This window comes from Thamnophis elegans, chromosome 11 (assembly GCF_009769535.1).
Source record: "Thamnophis elegans isolate rThaEle1 chromosome 11, rThaEle1.pri, whole genome shotgun sequence".
Classification (NCBI taxonomy): Eukaryota; Metazoa; Chordata; class Lepidosauria; order Squamata; family Colubridae; genus Thamnophis; species Thamnophis elegans.
The window spans coordinates 46,240,818-46,267,712 of record NC_045551.1 but is presented as its reverse complement, the minus strand read 5'-3'; the positions used below and the strand labels follow the sequence as shown (position 1 = coordinate 46,267,712).

The 26,895-nt window shown below is 38.2% G+C and overlaps 1 protein-coding gene across 2 annotated transcripts in view; it reads left to right on the top strand.

The window, feature by feature from the left end:
• MBNL2 (muscleblind like splicing regulator 2) overlaps window positions 1-26,895 on the top strand; it is a 43,713-nt gene that overhangs the window by 3,912 nt on the left and 12,906 nt on the right. Inside the window, exons 2-6 of one of the 2 annotated variants that reach the window (XM_032226632.1) lie at window positions 4,725-4,889; window positions 7,182-7,379; window positions 9,158-9,412; window positions 14,939-15,092; window positions 20,707-20,742. In XM_032226632.1, coding sequence (XP_032082523.1) covers window positions 4,725-4,889; window positions 7,182-7,379; window positions 9,158-9,412; window positions 14,939-15,092; window positions 20,707-20,742 — 808 coding nt within the window. The remainder of the gene's footprint in view (window positions 1-4,724; window positions 4,890-7,181; window positions 7,380-9,157; window positions 9,413-14,938; window positions 15,093-20,706; window positions 20,743-26,895) is intronic. The other variant, XM_032226633.1, reaches the window with a different exon arrangement.

Genomic DNA, 26,895 nt, shown 5'->3' with positions numbered 1-26,895 from the left:
GTTATTTCATTTCCAATTATGTGAAACCTTTCCATTTTGCAATTTTAATCTAGATCTAGAAATTTACTAATTATTTCACGCTTGAGAAATGACATTACTTATTATTAGTTGATGACAAGGGGAGAAGAGGTATCTGCCACCTCCCAGGAAGTAATTCTTTAACCAGTGGTTCTCAACCTGTGGTCAGCGGATTCCTGGGGGGGGGACACAGTGTCACGGGGTCTGTGAAGGCTTGAAGAAATGTTATGATTTAAATCTTGAGTTAAGTGTTGGGGGGTCCGTGGCCATGGTGTATAGCCACAAAAGGTATTTAAACCTGATCAGTGGTGGAGTAGAGGTTGAAAATTACAGTTTTAGAGATACAGAGTAGTTATCCCATAAAAGATAGTTTTGACCTAATCAGGTTCCAGATTACAGACATAAATCAAAAACCTTGATTACCGGGTACACAGATTTTCGATTCAACCTATTCTAGAATCCACTACAGTAGCTAGTTTATTTTTATGCAAAGTTATTACTGGAGCTATTGCTACTGTATGTTGTATACACAAATATTTCTATTTTGTCTTTCAACAGTTGCTTCTGTAGATACTTATATAAAAAACCTTCAATTCCAGACTTGGTGACATGTATGTAGTTTTCTTGGCAACAACACAGAAATGGTTTGCCTGTATCTTCTAGGACAAGGGGGGTCAAACTCATTGTGTCACGTGAGGTTTCATGACGTTTTCCCTATTCATGGAACTGGGGTGGGCATGGCCTGCATGTGATGCATCCTGCCTCCGTGTCACCAGTTTGACACCCCTGTTCTAGGAGATTCAGCAAATTGTTTAAAACCAATGCATTCCATAAGATTATAATGGAATTATGAGAGGATGTTCATTATCTGCTAATTTGTTACATGTATGTATGTATATGTATATACCATATTTTCATTCATCTCTTAGAGACTTAGACCTAGTAAGAAGGTGGCAACAGCAAACCAGTTCCTAAAATATTGCAAAGAATACCGCAGGGATTTGTCCAAGCACTCACCAGAAGACAAAACTTGACAGCAAACAAGGAACAAAGCCCACATTTAATATAAATTATTTTATTTGGTAACGATTCTCTGTGTGTCTCTGCCTCTGTCAGTCTCTGTCACTACATACATGCATGCATGCATAAATACACCATATTTTTTCGGAGTATAAGACGCACCTTTTCCCCTCAAAAAAGAGGGTGAAAATCTGGGTGCATCTTATACACTGAATACAGCATTTTTGGCCTAGTGAAACTCTGCCCCCTTTGCAAAAATGGACGTGCAGAGGGTTTGGAAGGCTTGCAAAGTGCTCCTGAGGGTTGGGGAGGACAAAAAAAAAGAAAGAAGAAGAAGCAAAAAAACAGGCCGTTTTGCCCCTCCAGCCCCCAGGGGCACTCTACAAACCTCCCAAAGCTCTGCATGTCCCCCCTCTGTTTTGTTTTGTTTTGTTTTTGCAAAAAATGAGGCACACAGAGGGTTTGGGAGGCCCGCAGAGTGCAAAAACATTTTTTTTTAATTTACCTCTTCAAAATCATGGTGTGCCTTATAGTCTGAAAAGCTACCCAGCTGCCTTTGTGCTTACAGCAGAATTAGAACTCCTGGTTTCTACCATGATGCCTTATCCCACACCAAACTGCTGTCTATATTAAAATCTGTTATATTAAAACAATTTTCTAGTTTTTAATCATCTGCTAAAATATTTATGCTATTTAACACATTTAGACACATTTTCAAAACCCTTTTAGATTTAAATAATTGTAGTGCATCCTCTTTCTATATCATCAAAAGGGTTTGATAAAGTTTGCAAGGATTTAAACCACACAATTTTTGTACTTAGAGAAATAAAACATGACTTAGCCAAATACACATTTAGTCTAGTTTTATAACATATACATGTGTACACAGATGCACAGCTCAATAATATAATCCAAACAGAACTGTACAATTATTGTTTGGTTGCAATCTTTGTAGTTAGTCAGTTCAAGAGATCTTCTAGTTTATCAAGAGGGTGAGCTTCTCAGTCCTTTAGAAACCTCCTAAAACAAGACATGAAAAGCAATTGTCAATAGAGATAGTCCTTAACTTACAACAGTTCATTTAGTGACCACTCATAGTTATAAGCACTGAAAAAAGTGACTTACGACCATTTTTCACAATTATGGCGGTTGCAGAACAACTGCAGGGATTCACTTAACAATTGTGGCAAGAAAGGTCGTAAAATGGAGAAAAGCTCACTTAACAAATGTCTCAGTTAGCAACATAAATGTTGGGCTCTATTGTGGTCCTATGTTGAAGACCACCTGTATTTTTCAGGTTGAATATATAATGTAGTATTAATGTACATATAGCAAATGTTAGGAATGGAGAGGGAAATAATATCTAAACAAAAATGCTAACTTTTGCTGATATATTGATCTTTTTCTCAAGGAGAATTTAAGTTGAAAATAAGAGAGGATCCAGAATGGAAAAGTTACATGTGTGATGGGGTTTTTTGTGTTCAGTTAATGGAAAGGTTAAAATCTGTTTGAAAATGGTAAGACTGAATTTGATGTGGCACTGTGTAGAAATGTTGACCATATTAATGCTAAGATGTATAAACCTCCTTGCCAGCAATCCACAACTAGATAAACAGAAATTATCATCAGGATTAAAACCAGGCCAACAATCAAGCAGTTAATCAATACCCCAATCAAGGAACTATCAACTGAGACAAATAAACAGTAAACAACAGCTTAATCAAAGAAGGGTCAAGAAGAAAACAAACTCCATACAACACTGACAAGGCAAGAAGTTGGTATAAAAACAGAGCAAACCCCACTCCATTCTAGAACTGATGATGTTACCTAGTTGGATAAAAGCATATATGCAAGAAAACCATGGTCAAACAGGACCAAGGACTCCACATATATAATTGGATTTTAAATATTTGTTGTAAATGTAATGACACTGAAGGTACACTCTTACTTTTGGTGGACATGTAATAAAACTAGAAAACATTGGGATCAAAATATATATTTGATTCAGAAGATATTAAAATGAAATGTACCATTGAAACAAGAGTGCTTCCTTTTGAAGTTAATGGACAAACATTGAAAAAATCTTGTGGAATTTTTATTTTTGTGTATTATAGCAGTGAGACTTCTAAATACAGGTAGCCCTTGATTTACAACAGTTCATTTAGTCACTGTTCAAAGTTACAATGGCACTGAAAAAAATGACAATTTTTCACACTTACAACCGTTGCAGCATCCCTATGATCAGATGATCAAAATTCAGATGCTTGGGAACTGACTCATATGTATGACGGTTGCAGTGTCCTGGGGTCATGTGATCACCCTTTGCAACCTTCTAACAAACAAAGTCAGTGGGATAGGCAGATTCACTTAAGAACCGTGTTACTAACTTAACTGCAATGGTTCACTTAACAATTGTGGCAAGAAAGGTCATAGAATGGGGCGAAACTCACTTAACAAATGTTTCACTTAGCAACATAAATTTTGGGCTCATTTATGGTTGTAACTCAAGGTCTACCTCTACACAAAAATGGAAAGACTTACAAATGGATGGTTAAGCCAATGGAATTGTCGGAAATGGCAGAAACTGGCAGCTTTGTTTAAAGAAAAGACTTACCAATTTTATTTCTATCAAGAAACTACTTTTGGACTTTTTGCAAGAAAATGAAAGAAATGAAATTGTGATTTGGGGACAATAAGAATTATATTGGATTATAGAACTAGTGTGAATTACTTTAAACTGAGTGTTTGATATATTTTAAATCTATATTTGTACGAAAGAAAGTCATTCTTATCCTCCACTTTCTGTTCCTATTTCTTTCCCCCATTTTTATCTTTCCCTTTCCTTTTACACTTATACTTATTCCCATACCATACACTATACCCATGTGTGCCAGTGGTGGCATGCAGCGCCCTCTGTGGGCACACAAGCTGTCGACCCAGCTCAGCTCTGTTGCACATGCGTGTGGGCCTCCCGCCAGCCAGCTGGTATTTGGGTCTGCCGCGCATGCATGGGGCTGGGGCGTATACGCAGGGGGCAGGGCACATGCAGGGGGCCGTGCATGCATGCGCAGAGGGTGGGGCACATGCAGGAGCCACATGTGCATTACATTTTGGGGGTTTGGCACACTTTGGGTACTCAGTCCGGAAAAGGTAAGCCATCACTGGACTATAGTATATTAAAAACACAATTGTTCCAGGATAAGTTTTGGAATGTGTGAGCACCACAGATTTGGATGATCAGCTTCAGAGACTTGGTGTTTATGAACCCCTTCAAATGGGTTTGGAAAATGCAATTCTATTCTCATTCATCTTTATGCCTATATATAAACTTTTGAAAGACAATGGAAAAGGATTCGAATCTCCCTTAGTGCATTCCTATTCTGTTTCTCTCCTTCCTTTTTATAGCATACATTAGAATCTTCATCAAATGTGATTTTGCAATATTTTATATCTACAGGGCATTACTAAAGAAAAGATATGGGAATACTTTCCCCCTAATTTTGGCAAAATACATAATACAATTATAATAGATGTTTAATGCCTCAGAGAAATGTCAACAGAGCAATTCAGTCCAATATGCTATTTGATTTATACAAAAGGCTCTTTTTGAGGATATGAAATAGCTGCTTTACAATAACAGATCATTATAAAATTTCCCAAAATGGATTGTTTTGTAACGTTTTCAGGGCCGTTGCACGAGGGAGAACTGCAAATATCTTCACCCACCAACACATTTGAAAACTCAGCTAGAAATTAATGGTAGAAACAACCTGATCCAACAGAAAACCGCAGCAGCTATGCTGGCTCAGCAGATGCAATTTATTTTCCCAGGAGCACCTCTTCAGCCAATGGTCAGTACTTTTAATGAAATGCCAGCCCAATTCTTTATTCTTCATAGCTGACATCTGACTAACATTATAAACAAATAAATGAATTTATTATCATTTTAATTTATAAATTACAATATGCTGTCATCAAATATTGTCCAGTAAAAATGTATAAGTCGTTGGTATGAACCTTTTCTGTTTGTAATCTTATTGCAGCGGTTGAACTTTCTGCATTTTAGGGGCCAGCCAGTTTATTCTGGATAAAGTACAAAGAAAAACATAGTGTGATTCAGTTAAGCTGAATAATTTATATATTAATTTGCTTACCACATATATGCATATATTTATAAATATATAATATTTGCATACCCTTCTAAGTTATTTATGTGGTTTGGTAAATATTTAGTTATGAAAATGTAGCCTGTGATGTGAAAATCTTAAAATGACCCAGAAACCTTTTGAAATATAGAAATCATTAAAAGTAAAAATAGTAAGAAATGGATGAAGGAATGAATGTAAAGCAATGTTAGCATGTGTTTATTAATGAAATATGGGCATATATCTTTGATTATTAATTTATTGTATTTTTAGGCTTCATTGAGTATCAACCTGGAGGTCAGATTCCTCCTCTGCATTACCAGACATGCAAGGGCTTTTGCAGAGAACTTGACTAAGATGGCAGGTGCCCTAATTTAATTTATAAATTAAATTATCTCTGGTTAATAATCAGAGCTGTGGTGGTGCAGTGGTTAGAATGCAGTATCGCAGGCTAATTCTGCTGACTGCCAGCGGTTCAATCCTCAGCGGCTCAAGGTTGACTCAGCCTTCTAGTCTTCAGAGGTTGGTAAAATGAGGACCCAGATTGTTGGGGAAAGTATGCTGATTGTGTAAACCACTTAGAGAGGGCTTTAAAGCACTATGAAGTGGTATATAAGTAAGTGCTATTGCTATATTTATTTATTTATGCATTTTTCCTTTGTAGCTGTTCTTTTCCAGGTTCATTAAAAAATTAATGAATTCACTAATGAATTAGTGGTTAAGGTATTAAGTGAGAAACCAGGAGTTTTAATCTGGCATAAAATCAACTGGATGATGTTGCCAAGAAAACTTGGTGACTTTCCAGGCAATCACAAGTCCATAGTGACTTGAAGATACATATGAGTGTGCTCTCACGCCGTGACCCGTCAAAAGCGCGGAGGACAAAATCGCGCTCGACGAAAGCGCGCATGTGACGTCATCACAGCGCGACGAAAAAAATTAAAAATTGAAATAAAATTAAAATTAAACCAAGCCGATTCACATAAAGGTAAGGGTTAGGGTTAGGGTTAGGTTAAGGGTTAGGGTTAGGTTTAGAGCGTTAGCGTTAGGTTTAGCGTTAGGTTAAGGGTTAGCGTTAGGTTTAGCGTTACGTTAACGGTTAGGTTTAGGGTTAGATTTAGGGTTAGGTTAAGGGTTAGGTTTAGAGTTAGGTTTAGGGTTAGGTTTGGGGGGGTTAGGGTAAGGTTTTAGCTTTATTTTTACATTTTTCGATCACAGCGCGATGTTTTCGTCGCGCTGTGATGACGTCAAATGCGCGATTTTGTCCTCCGCGATTTTGTGGTGGAACCCTCTCACGCACACACACAAACACTTTATTTGTATACTGCTTGAATCAGAAATTTAATGTTTTTCAAATGCTATTTTTCCTTTAAGAAAGGCTTAAATCTGGACTTGAGAGGAAAGAAGCACCGTTTTCATTGAAGCAGTAATTCATGTATGTTTAAAATTTATCTCACATCAAATGTTTTGATGTTGAATAACACCAAAAAGGCCCTTAATGTATAAATCTTTTCATCCTTGTTAGAAGAATAACATATAGGATAACCATGCATAATAAATTATAGTTTTGATTTATTTCTACTTGCTCATACCAATATAAATTTTGTGGCCATTCCTTGGTTGGTTAACCATTCTTTCTCTATTTTTAATGTATATACATGCAGTGTACATCAACTCCCTCAAAGATAAACATGGCTTCACAGCTTTCATGCTGAGTCAGTTATTCAGTATGAAGTATGCTTGTTTCAGAATCCTTTGGAACTAGTTCATCAAAATTAAAACATAATAATCAGTTTAATTTGTTAAGAAAGCCACAAATATCTAGACATTGAGTTGATAAAGTCTACCAAGTCAAAATATGAGTTATTTAAGTGTAGCATGTGTGTGGAGTCCTCTAACATAAATCAGTGAACTTTGATATTGAATTTATTACAGACCATGTGCTTATTTTTCATTTCTATATACTTATTTATCATTCCTTTTTATTCTCTCTTTCAGCCATCATTTTCAGTAGGACCAACAATAGGATCTAATCCAGCACTAAACTTTTCACCATATTTAACTCCGGTTACTTCTGGGGTTGGATTGGTTCCTACGGAAATTGTTCCCACACAATCTGTAATTGTTCCTGGAAATCCTGTCTCTGTGTCTGGATCAACTACAACACAAAAGCTGCTCAGGACAGATAAACTAGAGGTATGATGAGCATCATTCTTCTGATACATGCAGTATTTGGTATTTGGCTATATAGGATTGTGAATAAACACAGTGACTATGTTTAAATATAGAGAAAAGGCTATTTCATTTCAGTTGGCTACTTAGCATCAACAATGCAGGTCATCCGTTCTGATCTTTGGTGTAATAATTGTGATGTATGAAGAAGTGCAGAGTTCATTATTATGGCTATGCAAAACTTTGTTTTGATACATTTCACATAGCACTAGAACAGCGGTGTCAGACTCAAGGCCCACAGACTGGATTTGGCCCATGGGGTGTTTAAATGTGGCCTGCGGGGTTGCCCTGGAAACAGTGAAGGACCAGCTCATGGTGCTTCTCCAGCGAAACAGGATCCGTTTTCGGCTGCGATGGCCTCCTGCAGCCCTCTACCAGCGAAAACTGAGGTGGGTGAGAACAAGCTCTCTTTTTGCTGGCAGAGGGCTGCAGGAGACCGTCATGAGCAAAAATGGAGGCTGGATTTGGCCCACGGGATATTTAGATCTGGCCCGCGGGGCCACCCTGAAAACAGTGAAGGACCAGCCCATTGGGCTTCTTCAGCAAAACAGGCTCCGTTTTCGGCTGTGATGGCCTCCTGCAGCCTTCCTCCAGTGAAAACTGAAGTGAGGGGGAGCGAGCTCTCTTTTTCCTGGCAGAGGCTGTAGGAGGCCATCTAAAAATGGAGCTTGGGAGCCTGTCTTCTCTGGCAGAGCACTTGGGCCACGATGTGGCCCTCAATAAAATGAAGTTTGACACCTCTGCACTAGAAGGTAAGAAGATCTTCTACCCTCATGAAACATCAGCACAGGTCTTGTCTATCTTGACTGGCTGCTTTAGTTTAGGTGAATGACTTCTGTAGATGAACAGAAGAGCTCTAAACAATTAGAAATTCAGTTAAAGTGGTCACCTGAATCACCTTTGGAACAAATCATCTCCTCAGAGTTTTGCATGGCCTAGTAATTATATTGTTTGTGCAGCAGTTGTAATCTATTATGTAATTTGTAGAGAACATTAATTTGGAAACAGAGACGATAAACTAAGGGAAAAACATTAAGTTCAGTTAATTATAGCCCATTACTACTTTGTATGCTGCATTCTCAGAGAGGTGGCCTTTTTACATGTGGAAAATCTGAGCTTGTTTCTTGAGTTCTGTCATTCAGAAGTTGAGATATACAACTGAGTATTATCAATACACTAATGGCACCTAGCTCCATATTATCCGATGACTTCACCCACCAGTTTCATATAGAAAGGAGTGGGGAGAGGGTGGAGCTTTATGGAACCCCAAAAAGCAGAGATAAACCTGTCTCCCCTGTCAACACTGAGGAAGGAGAAGCACCATAACACCACATCCTCCTTCCTAACCCGTGAAATAGTCCAAAAGGATACCAGAATGGATAAGATTAAAAGTCACAGAGAGATCAAGGACCCAGATGGATTCAAGATCCATGCAGAATTTATACAATAGCGAAGGCCATGTTATAGACCAGAGGTGTCGAACTCATATCGTCATGGCAGCATCACGTGACCTATCGGGACTTTTTCCCCTCTTCGCTAAACCGGGCGTGGGTGTGGCGAGCGTATGAAGCATCCGGCCCATGGGCCGCAAGTTTGGCAATCCTGTTATAGACAGAGATTAAAGGTTTTAACAATTTTCAGAGGTTATTTGGGCCTAGTTCAAAAATTGCCTTGTACATTCTTTCTTGTGCTCAGTGTGTAATTACCCTCACAAGCATAATAAATATTGTTTTGTGCCCCAGGTTTGCCGGGAATTCCAGCGAGGAAACTGTGCACGGGGTGAAACCGATTGTCGCTTTGCACATCCCGCTGACAGCACAATGATTGATACAAATGACAACACTGTAACTGTTTGTATGGATTACATAAAAGGGCGTTGCCTGAGGGAAAAATGCAAATATTTTCATCCTCCTGCTCACTTGCAGGCCAAAATCAAAGCTGCTCAGCACCAGACAAATCAAGCGGCAGCAGTAGCCCAGGCAGCTGCAACAGTCATGGTAAGTGCCAGGGGAACGGGATCCTTTAAGAGTCAGCTTTAAGTCCTTGAGCTGGCTACTTTTGAGCCGGATTTTTGTTACGAGTTAGCAACCCAGAAAATCTGTTTCACTCAGTAATTTCAGCACAAGGGATAACTTTCTGAAACGTGGCCAAGCTCAAGATCTAATTGCCCTTGTTTCTTCAGCCTTTTGCTTCGTACTTAGTACAGACGCTTATTTCTAAAGATTAACTTGGTTTTCACTTGAATGCTTTGAAATTTGGATAAACTTGTCTGCTAACAACATACACCTTTAAATTCACATGGTGGTTTAGAATATATCCGATGCAGTGATCTATGTAGCTAGGTTATTTACTTATTAAATTTGCATGTTGGCTGCTCCAACTGGAGTCAGTAACTGTGTAATTAAATTAATTAATTAAAACATTAGGAAGGAAAGAAGGAAAGATGAAGTAATTAATACACATATCTTTTAAATTGAGGGCAAAGTACCGGAAGTCGTCTTTTTCAGATTGAAAAAGAAATTAGGTGGAAATATGGTTTGCGATAGGTTAATATGCGTTCTCTATATAGGTTGAATCCCTGGAAGGTAACCTGTGCAAGAAACTTTGTCCAATCGCTCACTGTATACCATATAATGATAACCTTGGATGGTTCTGTTGTGATATCATTTTGCTAGGATGATCTTTTGAATCCACCATTTAAAAAAAAAAGAAAATATCACTTTGTCACCTATTGGCATTTTTGTAAACTTCATTCCTTATTTGTGACATCTAGTCACAGTCCCAAGAACCTCTTTAAGTGGATGGAATATTATATTGTTTGTGTCTACCTTTTGGCTTTATAAAGATGTCATTGTATTGCTATTTTCGAAACAAGCAGTACTAAACAGATAGCTTTCTATATCATCCTAAAATCTTGTAGGAATATCAATTTAATGACCATGACATTTCTACTTACAGTATCTTTACAAAAATAGCTTCTTTTAGTTTAGAAGTGCTGAAAGAACTGTTTTATCCTGAGAATGTCTTTCCTATAAGTGGACCCTTTATGATAATTTATTTGGTCAATGAGAGCAAATTATTTTCAGTATATTAGATAATACAAGCAGAATGTTCAGGGGAGGAAGTGAAGTATCCTCAATAAAAAAATCTGTCCTCATTCTTACCATAAGACAAATAATAAAACAAATGTAGTTACTTTATATAGTAGATGTAAACTGTAGATTGTACATCCAGCCACCATACGAAATATTGTTAGAAAAACAGCTAATATATTTAGTAATATATTAATACAACCAATTTCATTGTATTTAAGTACAATGACAATAAAGATTATACTTATACTTATAGTAGCTTCTTGCAAGCTTCCAAAATGCTCTTAAATCTACCAGAATCATAGAACATAGAATAACAGGGTTGGAAAGGATCTTGGAAGTCTTCTACTCCAGTGGTCCCCAACCCCCGGTCCGCGGACCGGTGCCGGGCCGTGGAGTACCTGGCACTGGGCCGCGCAGCGGCCGGGGGGCATGATCGCTGCAGCGGCCGGGGGACATGATCGCTGCAGCGGCCGGGGGACATGATCGCTGCAGCGCAAAGGCTCCTGGGCCGTGCGCAAAAGCTCCTGGGCCATGCGCAAAGGCTCCAGGGAAGAGAGCCCCGCGCTGGTACGCACGTGATATATAAACAATCAATGTGTCGTCGCGAACAACGCCCCCCCCACCCCTGCGCGCGCTCAGCGGGCCACGGTAAAATTATCAAAGGCTGACTGGTCCGCGGCGATAAAAAGGTTGGGGACCACTGTTCTACTCCAATTCCCTGCTCAAGCAGGAGACCTTATGCCCATGATGATGAACCTATGGGCGGAAGTGGCACGCAGAACCATCTCTCCGGGCACGCAAGCCGTTGCCTGTTATTCTTCCAGATCCCAGTGCGCCTTCCAGCTAGTTCTCATATGCGTGGAAGCACTAGAAACCAGAAGAACAGTGACCTGGTACGCATGTGTGTGCCAGGAAGATAATCTTCTGGTTGCCAGCATGTGCACAGGCCACCTGGTCTGGAAGATCATCTTCCGGTGGCAGCTGTTCCAGTTTTTGGCACGCACACACATGGTCCATTTTGTGGGAAAAGGTGCATAAAGGTTTGCCAACATGCCCTATACCATTCCAGACAAATTATGTCCAATTTGTCCATAATCAATTTTACATTTATTGATATCTGCTTTTAGGGATCAGAACTCAAACATCTACCTCCTTTTAAATAGAAATCTAGATAGATTGATATGATCGAACATAATTTGATACAACATAATAAAACATAAACATAATCAAGTATAAATAGAAAATTATGAACCAACATAATTTTGCATGAATTTATTTAAAAAGAAGGAGCATGTAATGTTTTCCATACAGGAATTGACAGGTGCGAGCTTAAAAACACTGCTTAAAAACACTGCATTAAGAACCATATTTTTGTTTTGTGTGAGGACTCCATTCATCATCATGTAAAGTTAGAGAAGTTATCTTTTTTTAATATCTTTCTGAAATCACTTTAATCATGTCGGTGGATAGTTAAATTTTAGAATTTGCTGCCATAAAATGCAATGATGTGGGCCAATTTGGATTAAAAAGTGTTTAAAGTTCTAAGGACAAAATGAGAGCTACTAGGCATTATGACTCTAGGGTACTCAATGGCAGTAAGCCTCTAGGGACCAGTTGCTAGGGAATAGCTACCAGGAGGTTTTAATGCTCTCTTGACCTCCTTGTGGGCTCCCCAGAGGCATTTGATTGGTCACTGTGGGAACAGAGCACTGAACTAGACGATCCTTAGTCTGATCCAACACAGCATTATTGTATGGTGTGTTGTTGTTTTGCATAGCTAGCTTACAGTTTGGCTGAGAACAAAACCATTTGTGCCAATACTGAAAATACATCTATAATATAGCAATACTAGACATTTTTAAACAAACAAATCCAGATTAGTAGACCTTTAAATTACTGAGGAGTGAGTGAGAAAATGGTGCAGATCAGCATTGTGGATATCCCTGTTGGAAGAGAACAAAAGTTAATTAGAACTCATCATCATCTTTACAAAATTCAGAATATGAGAGTTTATTAGTAAGTTAGAAAAATGTGGGATAGTCAACATTGCCAACAGATGTATGAGTCAGTAACTGACTCACTAACTGTGCTCAGTGTGTAGTCCTTAATGGAACTACATCTATATGGAGGGAAGTAAGCAGTGGGGTATCCCAAGGTTCTATTCTAGACTCAGTATTCTTCAATATCTTTATAAATGATTTAGATGAGGGAATACAGGGGAACTCATCAAATTTGCAGACAACACCAAACTGACAGGAATAGCCAACATCCCAGAGGACAGGCTCAAGAACCAGATAGAGCTGGACAGACTTGAACATTGGACTTGAAATGAAATGAAATTCAATGTAGAGACAAGTAAAAGTTTTACACTTAGGCAAGAAAAACCAAATACACAGGTACAGATTAGGTGAAACCTGGCTCAAAAGCCATAACTGTGAGAGGGATCTTTGAGTCCTGATGGACAATTGTTTAAATATGATCCAGCAGTTTATTGTAGCCACCAAAAAAAGCCAGTGTAATCCTAGGCTGCATTAATAGAAGCTAGAATCAAGATCACGTGAAGTGTTAGTACCATTGTATGCCTTAGTAAGACCAATCTTGGAATACTGCACCCAGTTTTGGTCACATATAAAAAGGAAGTTGTGACTCGGAAAGAGTACAGAGAAGAGCAACAAAGATGAGGAGGCTAGAGGCTAAAATGTATGAAGAACAGGAATTGGGTATGTCTAGGCTAGTGAAAAGAAGGACTAGGGGGTGACATGATATCAGTGTTTCAATATTGAGTGACTGCTACATAGAAGAAGGGTGTCAACCTATTTTCCAAAGCACCAGAAGGCAAGACAAGAAACAATGAACGGGAACTATTCAATGGGTGAAGCAACGTAGAACTAAGGAGAAATCCCCCAACAGTGAGAACAGTGGAACGGCGTGCCTTCAGAAGTTGTGGGTACCCCATCACTGGAAGTTTTCAAGAAGACTAGACAGCGATTTGCCTGAAATGGTATAGGTATAGGGTCTCCTGCTTGAGCAGGTGTTGGACTAGAAGACCTCCAAGGTCCCTTCCAATTCTGTTTTTCTGTTAAAATTCCGAAACAAAATATGTAACTCTTTTTTCCTACTTAACATGGTAGGCTGTGGTTCCTAATATAGTTAAAATTAGACAACATTTAAAATATACTGAACATGATAAATTAAGGATCAGAAGTAACATAAACTAAAGATCTAAGTAAAAAACAGACTTTAAAATATTTCTAGGTTTTATATATGCGTTCATTTCATTAAAAATATTGTTTTCCGGTGATTTCAATTTTGATTGTTAATTTTTGGAAATTAATATGTGCTTCCTAATATGGCATAACTCACTTATCAGTATTTGTTTAGGAAAATCATTGCAATAACTGCTTTTCTACATAATATAAAAGCTTACTGATGCTTATTTGTCTGCAAGCTGCTATTTTATTCAACTTTCCTAAATTCCAAACATCTGTTTTATTCTTATATGTTTTTAACTAAGTTATGATAAATGCATTTTTTGCTTCAGTACTAATCCAAGATGTAATGTTCATTTCTTTAGATGATGAAGTATTTCTGTTGTTGTGCATGTCTAGTGTTCTGTATGTTGTATCTTGCATTCAGAATATTTTTTTCCTTCTCAACTATCCACAATGCAATGCCGTTCCCATGATGCACCTCTGCTTGCTGTTTACCTGTATGTTAATTCGCTTGAATTCCATTGGCCACTGCCATCATGTGCTCGCTGCCTGTTCTTAAAAAGACTCAGTCGACTGCCAAAGCAATGAAGCGACCTCTTGAAGCAACTGTAGACCTGGTACTATCACTTTCACCTTTTGCTTTGCATGTAGCTTTTCCAAAATGCAAATAAATGTAATGTTTATCTGAATTGCACTCTTAATTGTAAGGCATAATTTCAATATTTAAATAATATCATTTTTACATGTTATTATGACAGAATAACCTAACATCTTTTCTAACAAAGTTTCCTTGTCAATTGACTTATTTTTAAAAGTCGAAGTGAAGGAAAAATGTGTTTTTATCATTAATGCTATTTATTCTATAATAAATAACATGTGCTTTTTATAAATAGAAACAAATGCAAATAACGCTTCAGTCATATTTTAAACTCTAGCTAATATATTTTCCCTAGGCTCTCTCTTTTTAGTTTAATTACTATGATTCTATAATTTTAGTTTAATTGTGCCATGCATTAATTACCAGTAATAATAAAATTTTACACTGCTGCCTTTGGAGCATGGCAAGGCTTCTTCAAATGTTGAAAAAGCTGCAATAATTACACAGTCCTCATTTAAGATATAAATCTATGTATATAGATATATATGGATATATACATACATGTGTGTATGTGTGTGTGTTTGTATTTGTGTGTGTATGTGTGTATTTAATTCACAGGGCTTTCCACCTGCTGTCCTTCATCCTTTACCAAAGAGACAAGCACTTGAGAAAAACAATGGTGCCAGTGCTGTTTTTAATCCCAGTTTCTTGCACTACCAACAGGCCCTTGCTAGTGCACAGTTGCAGCAACATGCATCATTTATTCCCACAGGTGAGTTCTGTTTAGAAGTAAAGAAATATTTTGATTCCTTTGTCTCTAGATAAAAAAGCTCCCCGCAATCCCATTCCTTGTGCTTTCATCTGAATAATTGTGTCTTTCTGCCATCTCTTGGGGGACATTGACAACACTCTAAAAAAAAATAAAAAAAAATATTTCCGAAGAATATTATCCTGTTTCCCTGAAAATAAGACCTCCCCAGATAATATGCCCAATCGGGCTTTTGAGTGCATGCGCTAAAATAAGCCCTCCCCCCAAAATAGGCCTACCCCCGAAAATATTGCTACACAGCAGCAGCTATGAGATGACCACGTTCGCTCCCTCCTGCACGTCAAAAATAATAAAACCTCCCTGAAAATAAGGCCAAGCGCTTATTTCGGGGAAACACGGTATAAAATATTTAGAAGTGCCTAAAAGAGAATCAAAATTTTTTCAGTCTGAACCATTTGACTAACCTTGGTCTTCCAAACAATCTTTTGGAAAGAGGCATGTTCTTGTCTGAGTTTGTAGAGATTCTCAGTCATCCAGGTCATGGTTGTCCCAAAGCTGATTTCTCAGGAGGCAACTGGACTTCCTTGTTTTTTCTTTGAAGACGTTTCACTTCTCATCCAAGAAGCTTCTTCAGCTCTGACTGGATGGTGGGGAATGGAAGGATTTAGCCTGAAAGGAATATCAATCCTTCCATTCCCCACCATCCAGTCAGAGCTTAAGAAGTTTCTTGGATGAGTAGTAAAACATAGCAGTTAGCAGTTAGACTTATATACTGCTTTCAGCCCTCTCTAAGCGGTTTACAGAGTCAGCATATCGCCCCCACAGTCTGGGTCCTCATTTCACCTACCTCGGAAGGATGGAAGGCTGAGTCAACATTCAGCCGGTGAGATTAGAACCGCTGAACTGCAGATAGCAGTCAGCTGAAGTGGCCTTCAGTACTGCACCCTAACCACTGCGCCACCTCGGCTCCTCAAAACATCTTCAAAGAAAAAACAAGAAAGTCCAGTTGCCTCCTGAAAAAGCACCTTTGGGTCTTGTCTCAGTTCTTTGGTATCTTTGAAGAACAATATATGTTCTATATAGATATTTTCTACATAGAAGAACTTGGGGGGGGGACATAGCAAATATTTTAAGATTTACTGGGAAAAATTGTTTTTGTGGTTGTTACTATATCCTGCCTTTTTTCCTACAACCCAAGACAGAGTACAGGTAGTCCTTGACTTACGACCACTATTGAGCCCCAAATTTCTGTTGTTAAATGAGACATTCGTTAGTGAGTTTTTCCCCATTTTATGACATCTCATGCCACAATTGTTAAGTGAATCAATGAAGTTGTCAAATTAGTAACCCCATTGTTAAGTGAATCTGGTTTCCCCAGGGTCATAAGATCACAAATGGTGATCACATGATCCCAGGACACAGCAACCATCATAAGTACAAACTAAGTACCAAACATCTGAATTTTGATCTCATGACCACGGGGATGCTGCAAAGGTTGTAACTGAAAAATGGTCATAAATCACTTTATTCAGTGCCATTGTAATTTTGAACAGTCACTAAATGAACTGTTGTAAGTTGAGGACTGCCTGTATATTATGCTTCTGCTTCTTATTCTGTTTTTCCTCTAAACAATTATCCTGTGAGGTTGGCTTGCCCTCTCTTTCTCTATTTCTGATGTATACAGAAGGCTATTCTTTTATTTCTTTCCAGAGGAAAAATTATGTTTCAGATCTGTTACACTGTTCATGTACTATAACATTTGATGGTAACTTGAGGCCCCATGTATTATGCCAAATGAGAAAGTTTCACAAAGGCTATGAAACCTGGCAATAGCACAGAATAAGATTAAAAGAATCTTCTATCACTGTAAATTAAATCACATGTCTTATTCTTATCTTCATTCTTTTTCCTGCTTTATCTGCCATTTCAATATTTGCTAGAGGGATCTTAAACGTTTTTGAAAACTATTTTCCTAATGTTAATCTACCCCATGATTTCCCTTCCCAGCAAACATCATTTTCCTTCCCTTATGCTCCAATGGAGGCATTTCCAAAAATTCTCACTTTAAAATAAAAATCACCAATGCCGAATAAGTTCTCTGTCCATGGTTATGTGTCTATTGCATACATTAAGGTAAATGATTCATTGATATACATACATACATACATACATACATACATACATACATACATAAATTATCAGCACAAATGTAACAAAAAGGCAACAGTAAAAAAATATTGGGTTTCTGTCTGGATGGTCTCTTCTGACGAGCCGAAGGACAGAGAATGGAAGTAGTGATCTTCCTCCCATATTTGGGCATACTGGGGGTTGTAAAATCTAAATAGATACCTTTCACCCTGGCTGGCTGATAAGGAGTCGAGCTCTGTGGCTCAATGGTTTACACATCTGCCTTAGAGGCAATACAGCACAGGCTCGATTCCCAGTAAGGGTATGGCTAGCTGATGAGAGCTAAATAGCTTGAAATAGATCTATACTAGTCTCCCTTTATTTATTTATCAGCACAAATATAATGTATGTATGTATGTATGTATGTATGTATATGTGTGTGTGTGTGTGTGTGTGTGTGTGTATATATATATATATATATATATATATATATATATATATATATATATATATATATATACATACATATATACACACACATACACACATACATACATGCATACATACATACCAGTGATGTGCGGTGAAGTTTATACCTGGTGAGGCTCAGCTGGGCATCCTTTTGCGAAGCAGCGAAGCAGGGCAGCGGTCGGCCTCAGTGGGGGGGGGGGGAATTTGCATCGCGGGAGCAGCCAAGCGCCCGGGTCTGCAGCAAAGGCGCTTGGCGGCTCCCGCGATGCAAACTGCCCCACCGCCCACGATGCCGCCGCCCACCCACTGCCCCGGCCTGCAGCTGCTGCTTCTCCAAGCTCCGCCACTGGAAGTCCCGGATCGCCTCTGGGGGAAGGTTGAGTGAGAAGCGGAACAAAGCTTCTCCGTGGCCTCCCGGCGCTACACAGAGGCTCTCGCAGGAGCGCGTTCCAGCAGCTGGCGGCCCGGAGCGGCCCTGGCTGCGAGACAAGGCAGCGCTTAAAGCAGCCGCCGCCACCGCCCCTCCTTCGCCCGGAACGCCCCGCCGGGCGAAGGAGGGGCGGTGGCGGCGGCACGGCTGCTTTAAGCGCTGCCTTGTCTCGCAGCCAGGGCCGCTCCGGGCCACCGGCCGCTGGCATGCGCTCCTGCGAGAGCCTCTGTGTAGCGCCGGGAGGCCGTGGAGAAGCTTCGCTCCGCTTCTCACCCAGCCTTCCCGCAGAGGCGATCCGGGACTTCCAGCGGCGGAGCCTGGAGAAGCAGGCAGCGGGCGGGCGGGTGGGCGGCAGGGCACTTTGCATCGCGGGAGCCGCCAACCGCCCAGGTCTGCAGCAAAGAGCCAGCCTCCTCCTTCTCCCCCACTCATCTCTCCTCTGAAGCACGCCCTCCGAAATAGCCCGCCCAACGTAAGCGTGCTCAAGAAGACATGATTCGCTGCTTCCAGATCAGGAGGCGGGAGAATTAGTGCCTCTTTTCCATCTGAACTTTTTTGCCTTTTAACTCTTTCTTAACTTTTAGAAGGCTAAAAATTCCTCATGGAAAGGAGGCCCCGAGTTCTCTCGCCTCCTGCTTTGGTTAACACTAAGCAGACACCAAGCCACTGTGACCTGGAATCTGGTAGCGACTATCTTGGCTTTAATTATTTAAAAAAAATATTTAAATTTCTTTCTTTTTCCTGAGGAGACTGGTGAGGCTCCGCCTCCCTTGCCTCTAGTGACTGCACGTCCCTGATACATACAGACAGACAGACAGACAGACAGACAGACAGATTGCTTTTTGCAATAACCCATAGGTATCTAGCCATCAAATTCTGATCTGATCGTATTTGTAACATAAAAGGGACTTCAAAAGAAAAGCATATCATGCCATTAAGAGAACAACATGTGAATATGAAACTCACAATTTCTTATGTAGATAATAGTAAACTGTAACCTGCAGGTTGACACAAGGTCCCAAATAAACAAGCATAATATTCTAGAAAAAATATTTTAACAATACTGTACATACACATTTTGGTGCACAGTTGTTTGATACATACGAGTTCTGTCAGTTTGAATGGTGCTTAATACTAAGATGCTTAAGACAAAAAAGGATTAGTATTTGAAAAATGGAAGGAGGGACAGATAACTAAGGCAGAATGGCAGCATATAGCCTGAATCTGCAAAGGTGAAATCAGGAAAATTAAGGCTCATAATGAACTAACACTTGCAACAAAAACCAAAGATAATTTTTTAAAAAGTTTCTTTCAACATGTAAAAAACAAGAAAAAAATCAGTTGGTCCACTAATGGGAGAAGATGGCAAGGAAGTGATGGGCAACAGCGAGAAAACAGAGTTGCTTAATTCATTCTTTGCATCTGTCTTCATACAAAAAGAAAAAAAAAACAGCCCAACCTCTACCAAGAACAAAACAGTAAAAGGCAGACTAGGAGTACAAATTAAAATAGGCAAGAAAATAGTAAGAGAACACTTATCCACCCTAGATGAGTTCAATCCACCAGAACCAGATGGATTACATCTCAGAGTTCTGAAGGAGATGGCAGACGTGTTCTCGGAACCATATTTTTCAAAGATTTTGAAGCACCAGGGAACTACCAGAGGATTGGAAAAGAGTTGATGTGATTCCCATCTTCAAAAAAGGGAAAAAATGGATGCAGAAAACTACAGACCAATCAGCCTCATATCAATACCTAGGAAGATCGTGAGAAAGATAGATAAGTTACAGATTTGTGAACACCTAGAAGCAAGCAAAATTATAACCAGAAGCCAGCCAACACAGATTGTCAAAAACAGATCATGCTAAACAAATCTCATTTCAATCTGTGACAAAGTAAATAAATTAGTGGTCCAGCAAAATTCTGTTGACATAGTATACTTAGATTTCAGTAAGGCATTTGACAAAGTAGATCACAACTAACCATCTTCTTAGTAAGTTAGAAAAATATGGGCATCACCACCAGATGAGTTTGTAAATGGTGACAAATCGCACACAATGTGTAGTCCTTACCTTTACATAGAGGGAAGTAAGCAAGGGGTACCCCAAGGTTTTGTCTTAGGCCCAGTACTTTTTAATATCTTCATAAATGAATTAGATGAGGGAATAGAAGGGGAACTAAAATATATTTGCAGATGACACCAGGCTGGGAGGAATAGAGATCACATTGTAAAACAATTATTGTTATACATTCTATTCAAACTGAATTATTTTTAATGAGAATGTCCCATTGTTCAATATTAAATGAAATGTTTGCTGTGAAGATTATGACACATACCGTAACATATTGATAACATCTGATCATTGACTGTAGTAAAGAATTTCATTTGATGTATATTTATACAGATGTGTATATAGAAATGAAATGTTTTAGAATAGCAGTGAAGTTATGAATAGCCTTTTTGAACTTCTGTTTAACTCACTTTGGTTTTTCCTTGAGATGCTTGGATCTTCGAATGTTAACTCTAAACAGCTAACCTGTTTCTTCCCTTTATTCACCTTTTTTTCACCTACCATTTGCATGACACAGGGTCAGTTTTGTGCATGACACCTGCTACCAGTATTGGTAGGTTTCAACCTTATTTATTGATCTCTTTTTAATAATATTCTCTACCTTTCTTTGTTTTGGAGAATTAAAATATAAATTAGACATAAATGGTTATTTTGAATTTTCGCTCGAATGGTTAAAACATTTGACATTTATTTTTATTTTTTTAAAAAGAAACAAAACCTGGCTACTTAGATGCATCATCATTTGCAATGCCAACCCTACTGCAAAATGCACTTATATCATGAAGTTCAGTGTGCTTTTGCTTTTTTTAACGTATATTTTATAATGCGAGCATTATTGTGTGACAAACTATTGAAAAAAGCAATTTAACTTCATTAGTATTTTGAAGTTTCATAGTGGTATGCCTACATTTTCTTTTTCGCTGTGTTGTAAAAAAAGTTTTTATCAGTATTTCCCAGAAATGTTATCTTAATATTTTGAAAAAAAATAATCATTAAATATGTTTCATTTAAAACTATTATAAAGCTATTTAACATTGCAGTTCTGTAAGTGCTTTTTAAGAAGTAATTATCTTTTAATTTAATGATATATAGCAGTACAGTTTTAAATTTTGAAACATTAGAAAATTTCCCTTTTCTAATTTAGCCATTTGTCCAACAAACCCTTTTCAATTAAATTTTGAGTAAATCACATTATAAGGATGGTGTTTGAATTTTTAGCCTTAATACTTGTGTCTTAAAATCAAGGTTTTAATTTGCGTTTCCCAGATGCCCTCAACTTTCTCATACGCCACTTTATACTTATATAAGGAAAAATTAATCAAAATTAATTATTATAATCTTCACTTTCCTTGTTGAGTGTATAAAATAATTTTAGATAGTATTTAGGTTACATCTAATGTATTATAAAATAAATTGTGCTTATAGGACCATAAATGTGAATGTGTATTTGAATGTGTACACACACACACACAAACACACACACACACACAAATATACATAAACAAACACAAAGACTCACACATAAAAACAAAAGTCAAAAGAGAATAGGAAATCAAATTCAGGTTGTTTTAATAGCTACATTTTTCCATTTCCAAAATTAGGAAGTTCATTATATTTTTACTTCAGTATAATAATGAAACTTCACTGTTAGGAAATTACAATATAAAATGAACTACCTCAATCTTTATCAAATGGTTGCCATTATGTTAGAATACTATTCATGAATGTAATAAAAAATTGAACTCATATTTGAATTTTAAATATAAACTATTTGAAGATGCTCATGAAATAGTGAACTCTGAATATTTGTTTACCCAAACAGCCTGGGAAGAAAGAAGAGGTTGGAATACAATTTCTGCTATCTTTATTTAACACTATTTTCTCATAGATATATACTACTAGGAAGTCAAAAAAAGAATAAAGCAATAATGAACAACTTATATTTTGTTGCCAAAGAAACATGAACCTATCCCTTTACACCAGAGGTCTCCACACTTGGCAACTTTAAGAGTTGTAGACTTCAACTCTCAACTCTGGGAGTTGAAGTCCCCAAGCTGCCAAGTTTGGAGATCTCTGCTTTATATGGTCACTACCAGAGTTTTTACTTTACCATGTATATATATAATTTACTTCATTATGTGCTTCATAAATAAACTATATATGGTAAAGCAGATGGTGGTGGGGATTTAGCAGACTTTGTACATGCTCAGAAGCCAAGCAGAGTTGGACCCAGTAAGTCTTTGAATGACAGGCTCCCAGAGAATGTGAGGGCCATAGTCAAGATTAAGAAGTTGAGAAATATTCCTGAAAGCATGGTCTTCTGCTTTGTTTCTGAGAAAACATTCTGGACAAAGATTCAGCGGGTCTGACCAGTTCTGGAGAACCGGTAGCGGAAATTTTGAGTAGTTCGGAGAACTGGTAAATACCACCTCTGACTGGCCCCATCCCCATCTATTCTCTGCCTCCCGAGTCCCAGCTGATCCGGAGGGAATGGGGATTTTACAGTATCCTTCCCCTGCCATGCCCACCAAGCCATGCCCACCAAGCCATGCCATGCCCACAGAACCGGTAGGAAAATTTTTTAATCCCACCACTAATCCTGAACCTATTCATGGACAGTGCAGAAACCTACATAAGAAACATGTAATTAAATAATAGCAAAGGCAGTGATGGAAACTGATACAAAATGCTAAGAAATAAAAGGGAGAGAGGAATTTGTTGGAAGCAAAAATTTGTATTGGACATTGTTCGGCCTCAGCAAATGTTGGTAAAAAAAAGTGTTGAATAAAACGGTAGTATAAAAGAAGCAGAACAAGATTGACATGCTCAGTAATGCTTCTGGGTCCTGCACAATTGTCCAGGAAAGCAGGACCTATAAATGACAGGGAATTACCCAGCAAAAGAGCCAGTTAGAGAGATACATCATAATCCTATGCACATTAACACAAGTTATGCTATGTTCAATAGAACATAGAATCATAATAAATTGAATCAGAATCTTCAGAAATAAGCTAAGAAAATGATAACAAAACAGCCTTTATTTTAGTAGACAATTTATTCATGTAGTGACATAAAAAAGCAGACAGAATTAAACTGAAATGTGGTTTTCAGTGATTTAAAAATAAGCTGGCCATATTGCCTGAAGATAACAAAAAGCACTATTTCAAAAAGGATCATGGATCAAGACAAAGTAACTTCCTCTTTGTGAGTGATGCAGTTGCTGGAACCCACATTAAAATTATAGAAAGGTAACTGTTGGAATACATTTTTCATGTATTTTTTGCAACAGTACAATAATATCCAGCCAGTAGATGGCAGTGTATTAAAGTGTGTAGTTGCATCTATGGCATACACTCTATGTCCTTTTCTCTGTGTAAAGTTACCTGCTTTCTTGTGGAAGTTAAGCAGAAAAGCACATGTGGATTGTGCACTGTTTTGTTCTGTAGGGATGTATGCAGAATTTCTAACAGTAACCCTTAGCAACAAAAAACCGGTTGTGAAGGTGTTGTAAAAAAAAAAAAGATAAAGGACTCCCTGTGGCTTTTACTCCATTAGTCATTGCTGTCTATGTGAAGATGTTGAGAAGCATTAAAAGAATAGACAGGCAAGTTTTATATAAGGAAAGGTGGGGCAAAAAACAGGGAAATTGTTCCCCACCCCATCTCAATGAAACAGGCTAATTTGGAAGGAGGATGAATGTTTCATGAGTGGTGTGGTGGCCTAGAGATGGAGATCTCTCCTCAAAATGAGGAGGCTGTGAGTGTTTGATCTTCGGTAGAGGCATATACCGTATTTCACTCTCTGGGCACATTGAGAATATATCTGCTGAATATAACTGCATTGGCGACAGGAAGGGCATCCAGCCAGTAAATACTCGGCTCCATTCAGACTCCACCCCGCAAGGGATAATGGGGTCATTAAAAGGAGATAATGATGGTGAATGCTTCATGAGAAAATCATCATGCACTGCTAACTAAAATCAACTTAGAGCACATGTTTTCAAAAAAAAAATAACACTGTGTCGAAAATACATTGACTTTCTTCCTCAAGTAAGGCTCCCCTGGTTCCTTCTTTTTGGAAGGAGCTTTTAGAACAGCATGAGATAGGGTAACTTCAGAATTAGATCATCTTCTAGACCAGAGGGTCCCGAACTTAGCAACTTTAAGACTGGTGGACTTCCAACTCCCAGAATTCTGGGAGTTGAAGTCCACCAGTCTTAAAGTTGCTAAGTTTGGGAACCTCTGTTCTAGACCATCATAGTTCCAAAAAGATTCACGCACCAGGTTTTTTCCAAATATTATTGAAACTATGGGAAGAATACCTAAACATTACCCAATACTTGGATAACGTTAGCAAATACCTAAAACACCTTTTTTTTCCCCCTGGGAATTGCTGATAACTATGACTCCTTTAAATTGTACATGTAATAAGCTATTTTCCCTTTTGTTTTATTTCTCTACCATGCTTTCTTGCTTTGCATTGTGATTGCATGCCATCTGCTGGTTTAACATATGATGGCTTGCTGCTCTGATATTCACCATGCCAAAAAAATTCCACTTCCATTGCCATAACGCTACCCACACCGCTTCATTGGCTCCCCTCCTGAAAGTTTCCATGATGCACAGCGCTTCGTCAGCCACTGTCTCTGCACCAACAGCTCCTACAGCAAGTGTTCCCTTCGCTGCAGCAGCCTCAGCCAATCAGGTTTGCCTCTTTTAAAGCTTTCTTTCATTTCACAAATCCCAAACTCTAAATGAGTGCTGGTATTTCTTTAAAAAAAAAAAATTCTCTTGAGAGAATTTTTTTCTTTCATGTTTTTTTACCCATCAGACTTTCCTTTGAAATAATTGTTTTAACTAATATTTATGGACAGGTTGCACTTATTTAGAGTTAACATTTATGGCAAATAAGGGTGTAATGTGGCTCTCTGTGTATTTTTTTTTGTAGGTGTGTGCGTGTGTCTGATACTAGCCTAGCCGCTCAGTAGCTATTTTAGTGCTGATTTCGTTATCATCCAATTAACGTTTAAATTTAAGTATTAACTATCTTTCCTCCAGACTATAATTGTAATTAATTATTTAACCTTTTAAAGCAAAAACAGACTTAAAAGATTGAGGCTAAGGAACATTTCTACATATCGTATTTTTACGGATCCTTGCATACATATTATAATTGCAAGATTCAATGGGATTTTTAATGTGGGCTGCAAACGTATGGATGATCACTTGGTGGCAGCAAAGAGTTAAGAGTTTCTCTTTTACCTAATAGCTCCCCCAATAACATTTTAAACATGGCAGCTCTATTTAGTCCTAAGAATCATGCCTAATAACCATTCACAATATTGCTCTTTTCTTTCTGCTTTCTTTCTGTATTTAACTGCTTGTATTCATCGTAAAAGTAATCTTCATAGCAGTTATAGCAATAGCAATAGCAGTTAGACTTATATACCGCTTCATAGGGCTTTCAGTCATCTCTAAGCGGTTTACAGAGTCAGCATATCGCCCCCACAGTCTGGGTCCTCATTTCACCCACCTCGGAAGGATGGAAGGCTGAGTCAACCTTGAGCCTGTGAGATTAGAACCGCTGAGCTGCAGATAACAGTCACCTGAAGTGGCCTGCAGTACTGCACCCTAACCACTGCGCCACCTCGGCTCTATATATTTACATTAATAGACATAATTCCTATCTATAAACCTAATGAGGCTTAGAGAGGCTATTCCTTTTCATTTTTGCAAAATGGAAGTGAAGCAATTCCTGATTGGACCTGCATTTGTATTTCCATTCCCTCTGGCTGTATGTTCTTGCTGTTTCCTTCCTTCAAATTCTCACAGTGTATAAGGAATACTTCTAAATTAATGAAACAATTGAAAAGATTATTAGAATTATTATTAGTAGCAGTAGAAGTCCAAGTGAACACTAAAGTACCATTATTATGAGAACTTTATTAAAAAGGGCTTTAGAAAATATCTGTTCCCATTCTTCATGTTCAGAATAATTACATAAGGAACTTTTTCCCTGGGTTCTCATTGGATTAAATGTTCTTTGGAGTGGATTAACAAAAGAAACAGCTCACATTTTCAATCTTTTAAAGTACTGAAAGTAAGGATATGTATTGGTTGTGTCACCCTATTTTATCATACTACTTAAGACTGCGCTGTATATTTTTTATTAATCAGTTATCTCTGGAACATTTTATGAAATTAATCTATTTTTACAAAACCAAAGCCAATGAAAAGTGCTAAACTGACAATATGTACAGCTATTCTAAATGTATTTCTTCTCAGTGAATGCGTGGGAGAAGTTTTTACATATCCAAACACAAAAGCATTACAGCTTGTTCTTTCAAGTTAGAGCTTGTCAACATCAAAAGTGGTTTTTATTTTGAAAAGGCAACTGGACTAATTTTTCTGAGGAAAAACAAGATGTTTTGCTTCCTATCCGGGAAACATCAGTTGTATTGGATGCTGTGGGAGATAGAAGAACAGTTATTGACAGTTTAGATTAGTTGGTGGGAGGGGAAATGATAGGTTCTGACAGGTTCCAGGTTTAGAAACATTAGAGTTGTCAGAATTCTTTGCCTTCAGGATGCTCCAACATGAGTTTAAGAAATGTTCTTTCTGCCATATAAAAGCTAGTAGGAAACTGAGACACCCCCACCCAACTCTTCTACAAATGGTTAACAGAATCTAGACAGGTATATAGTTAA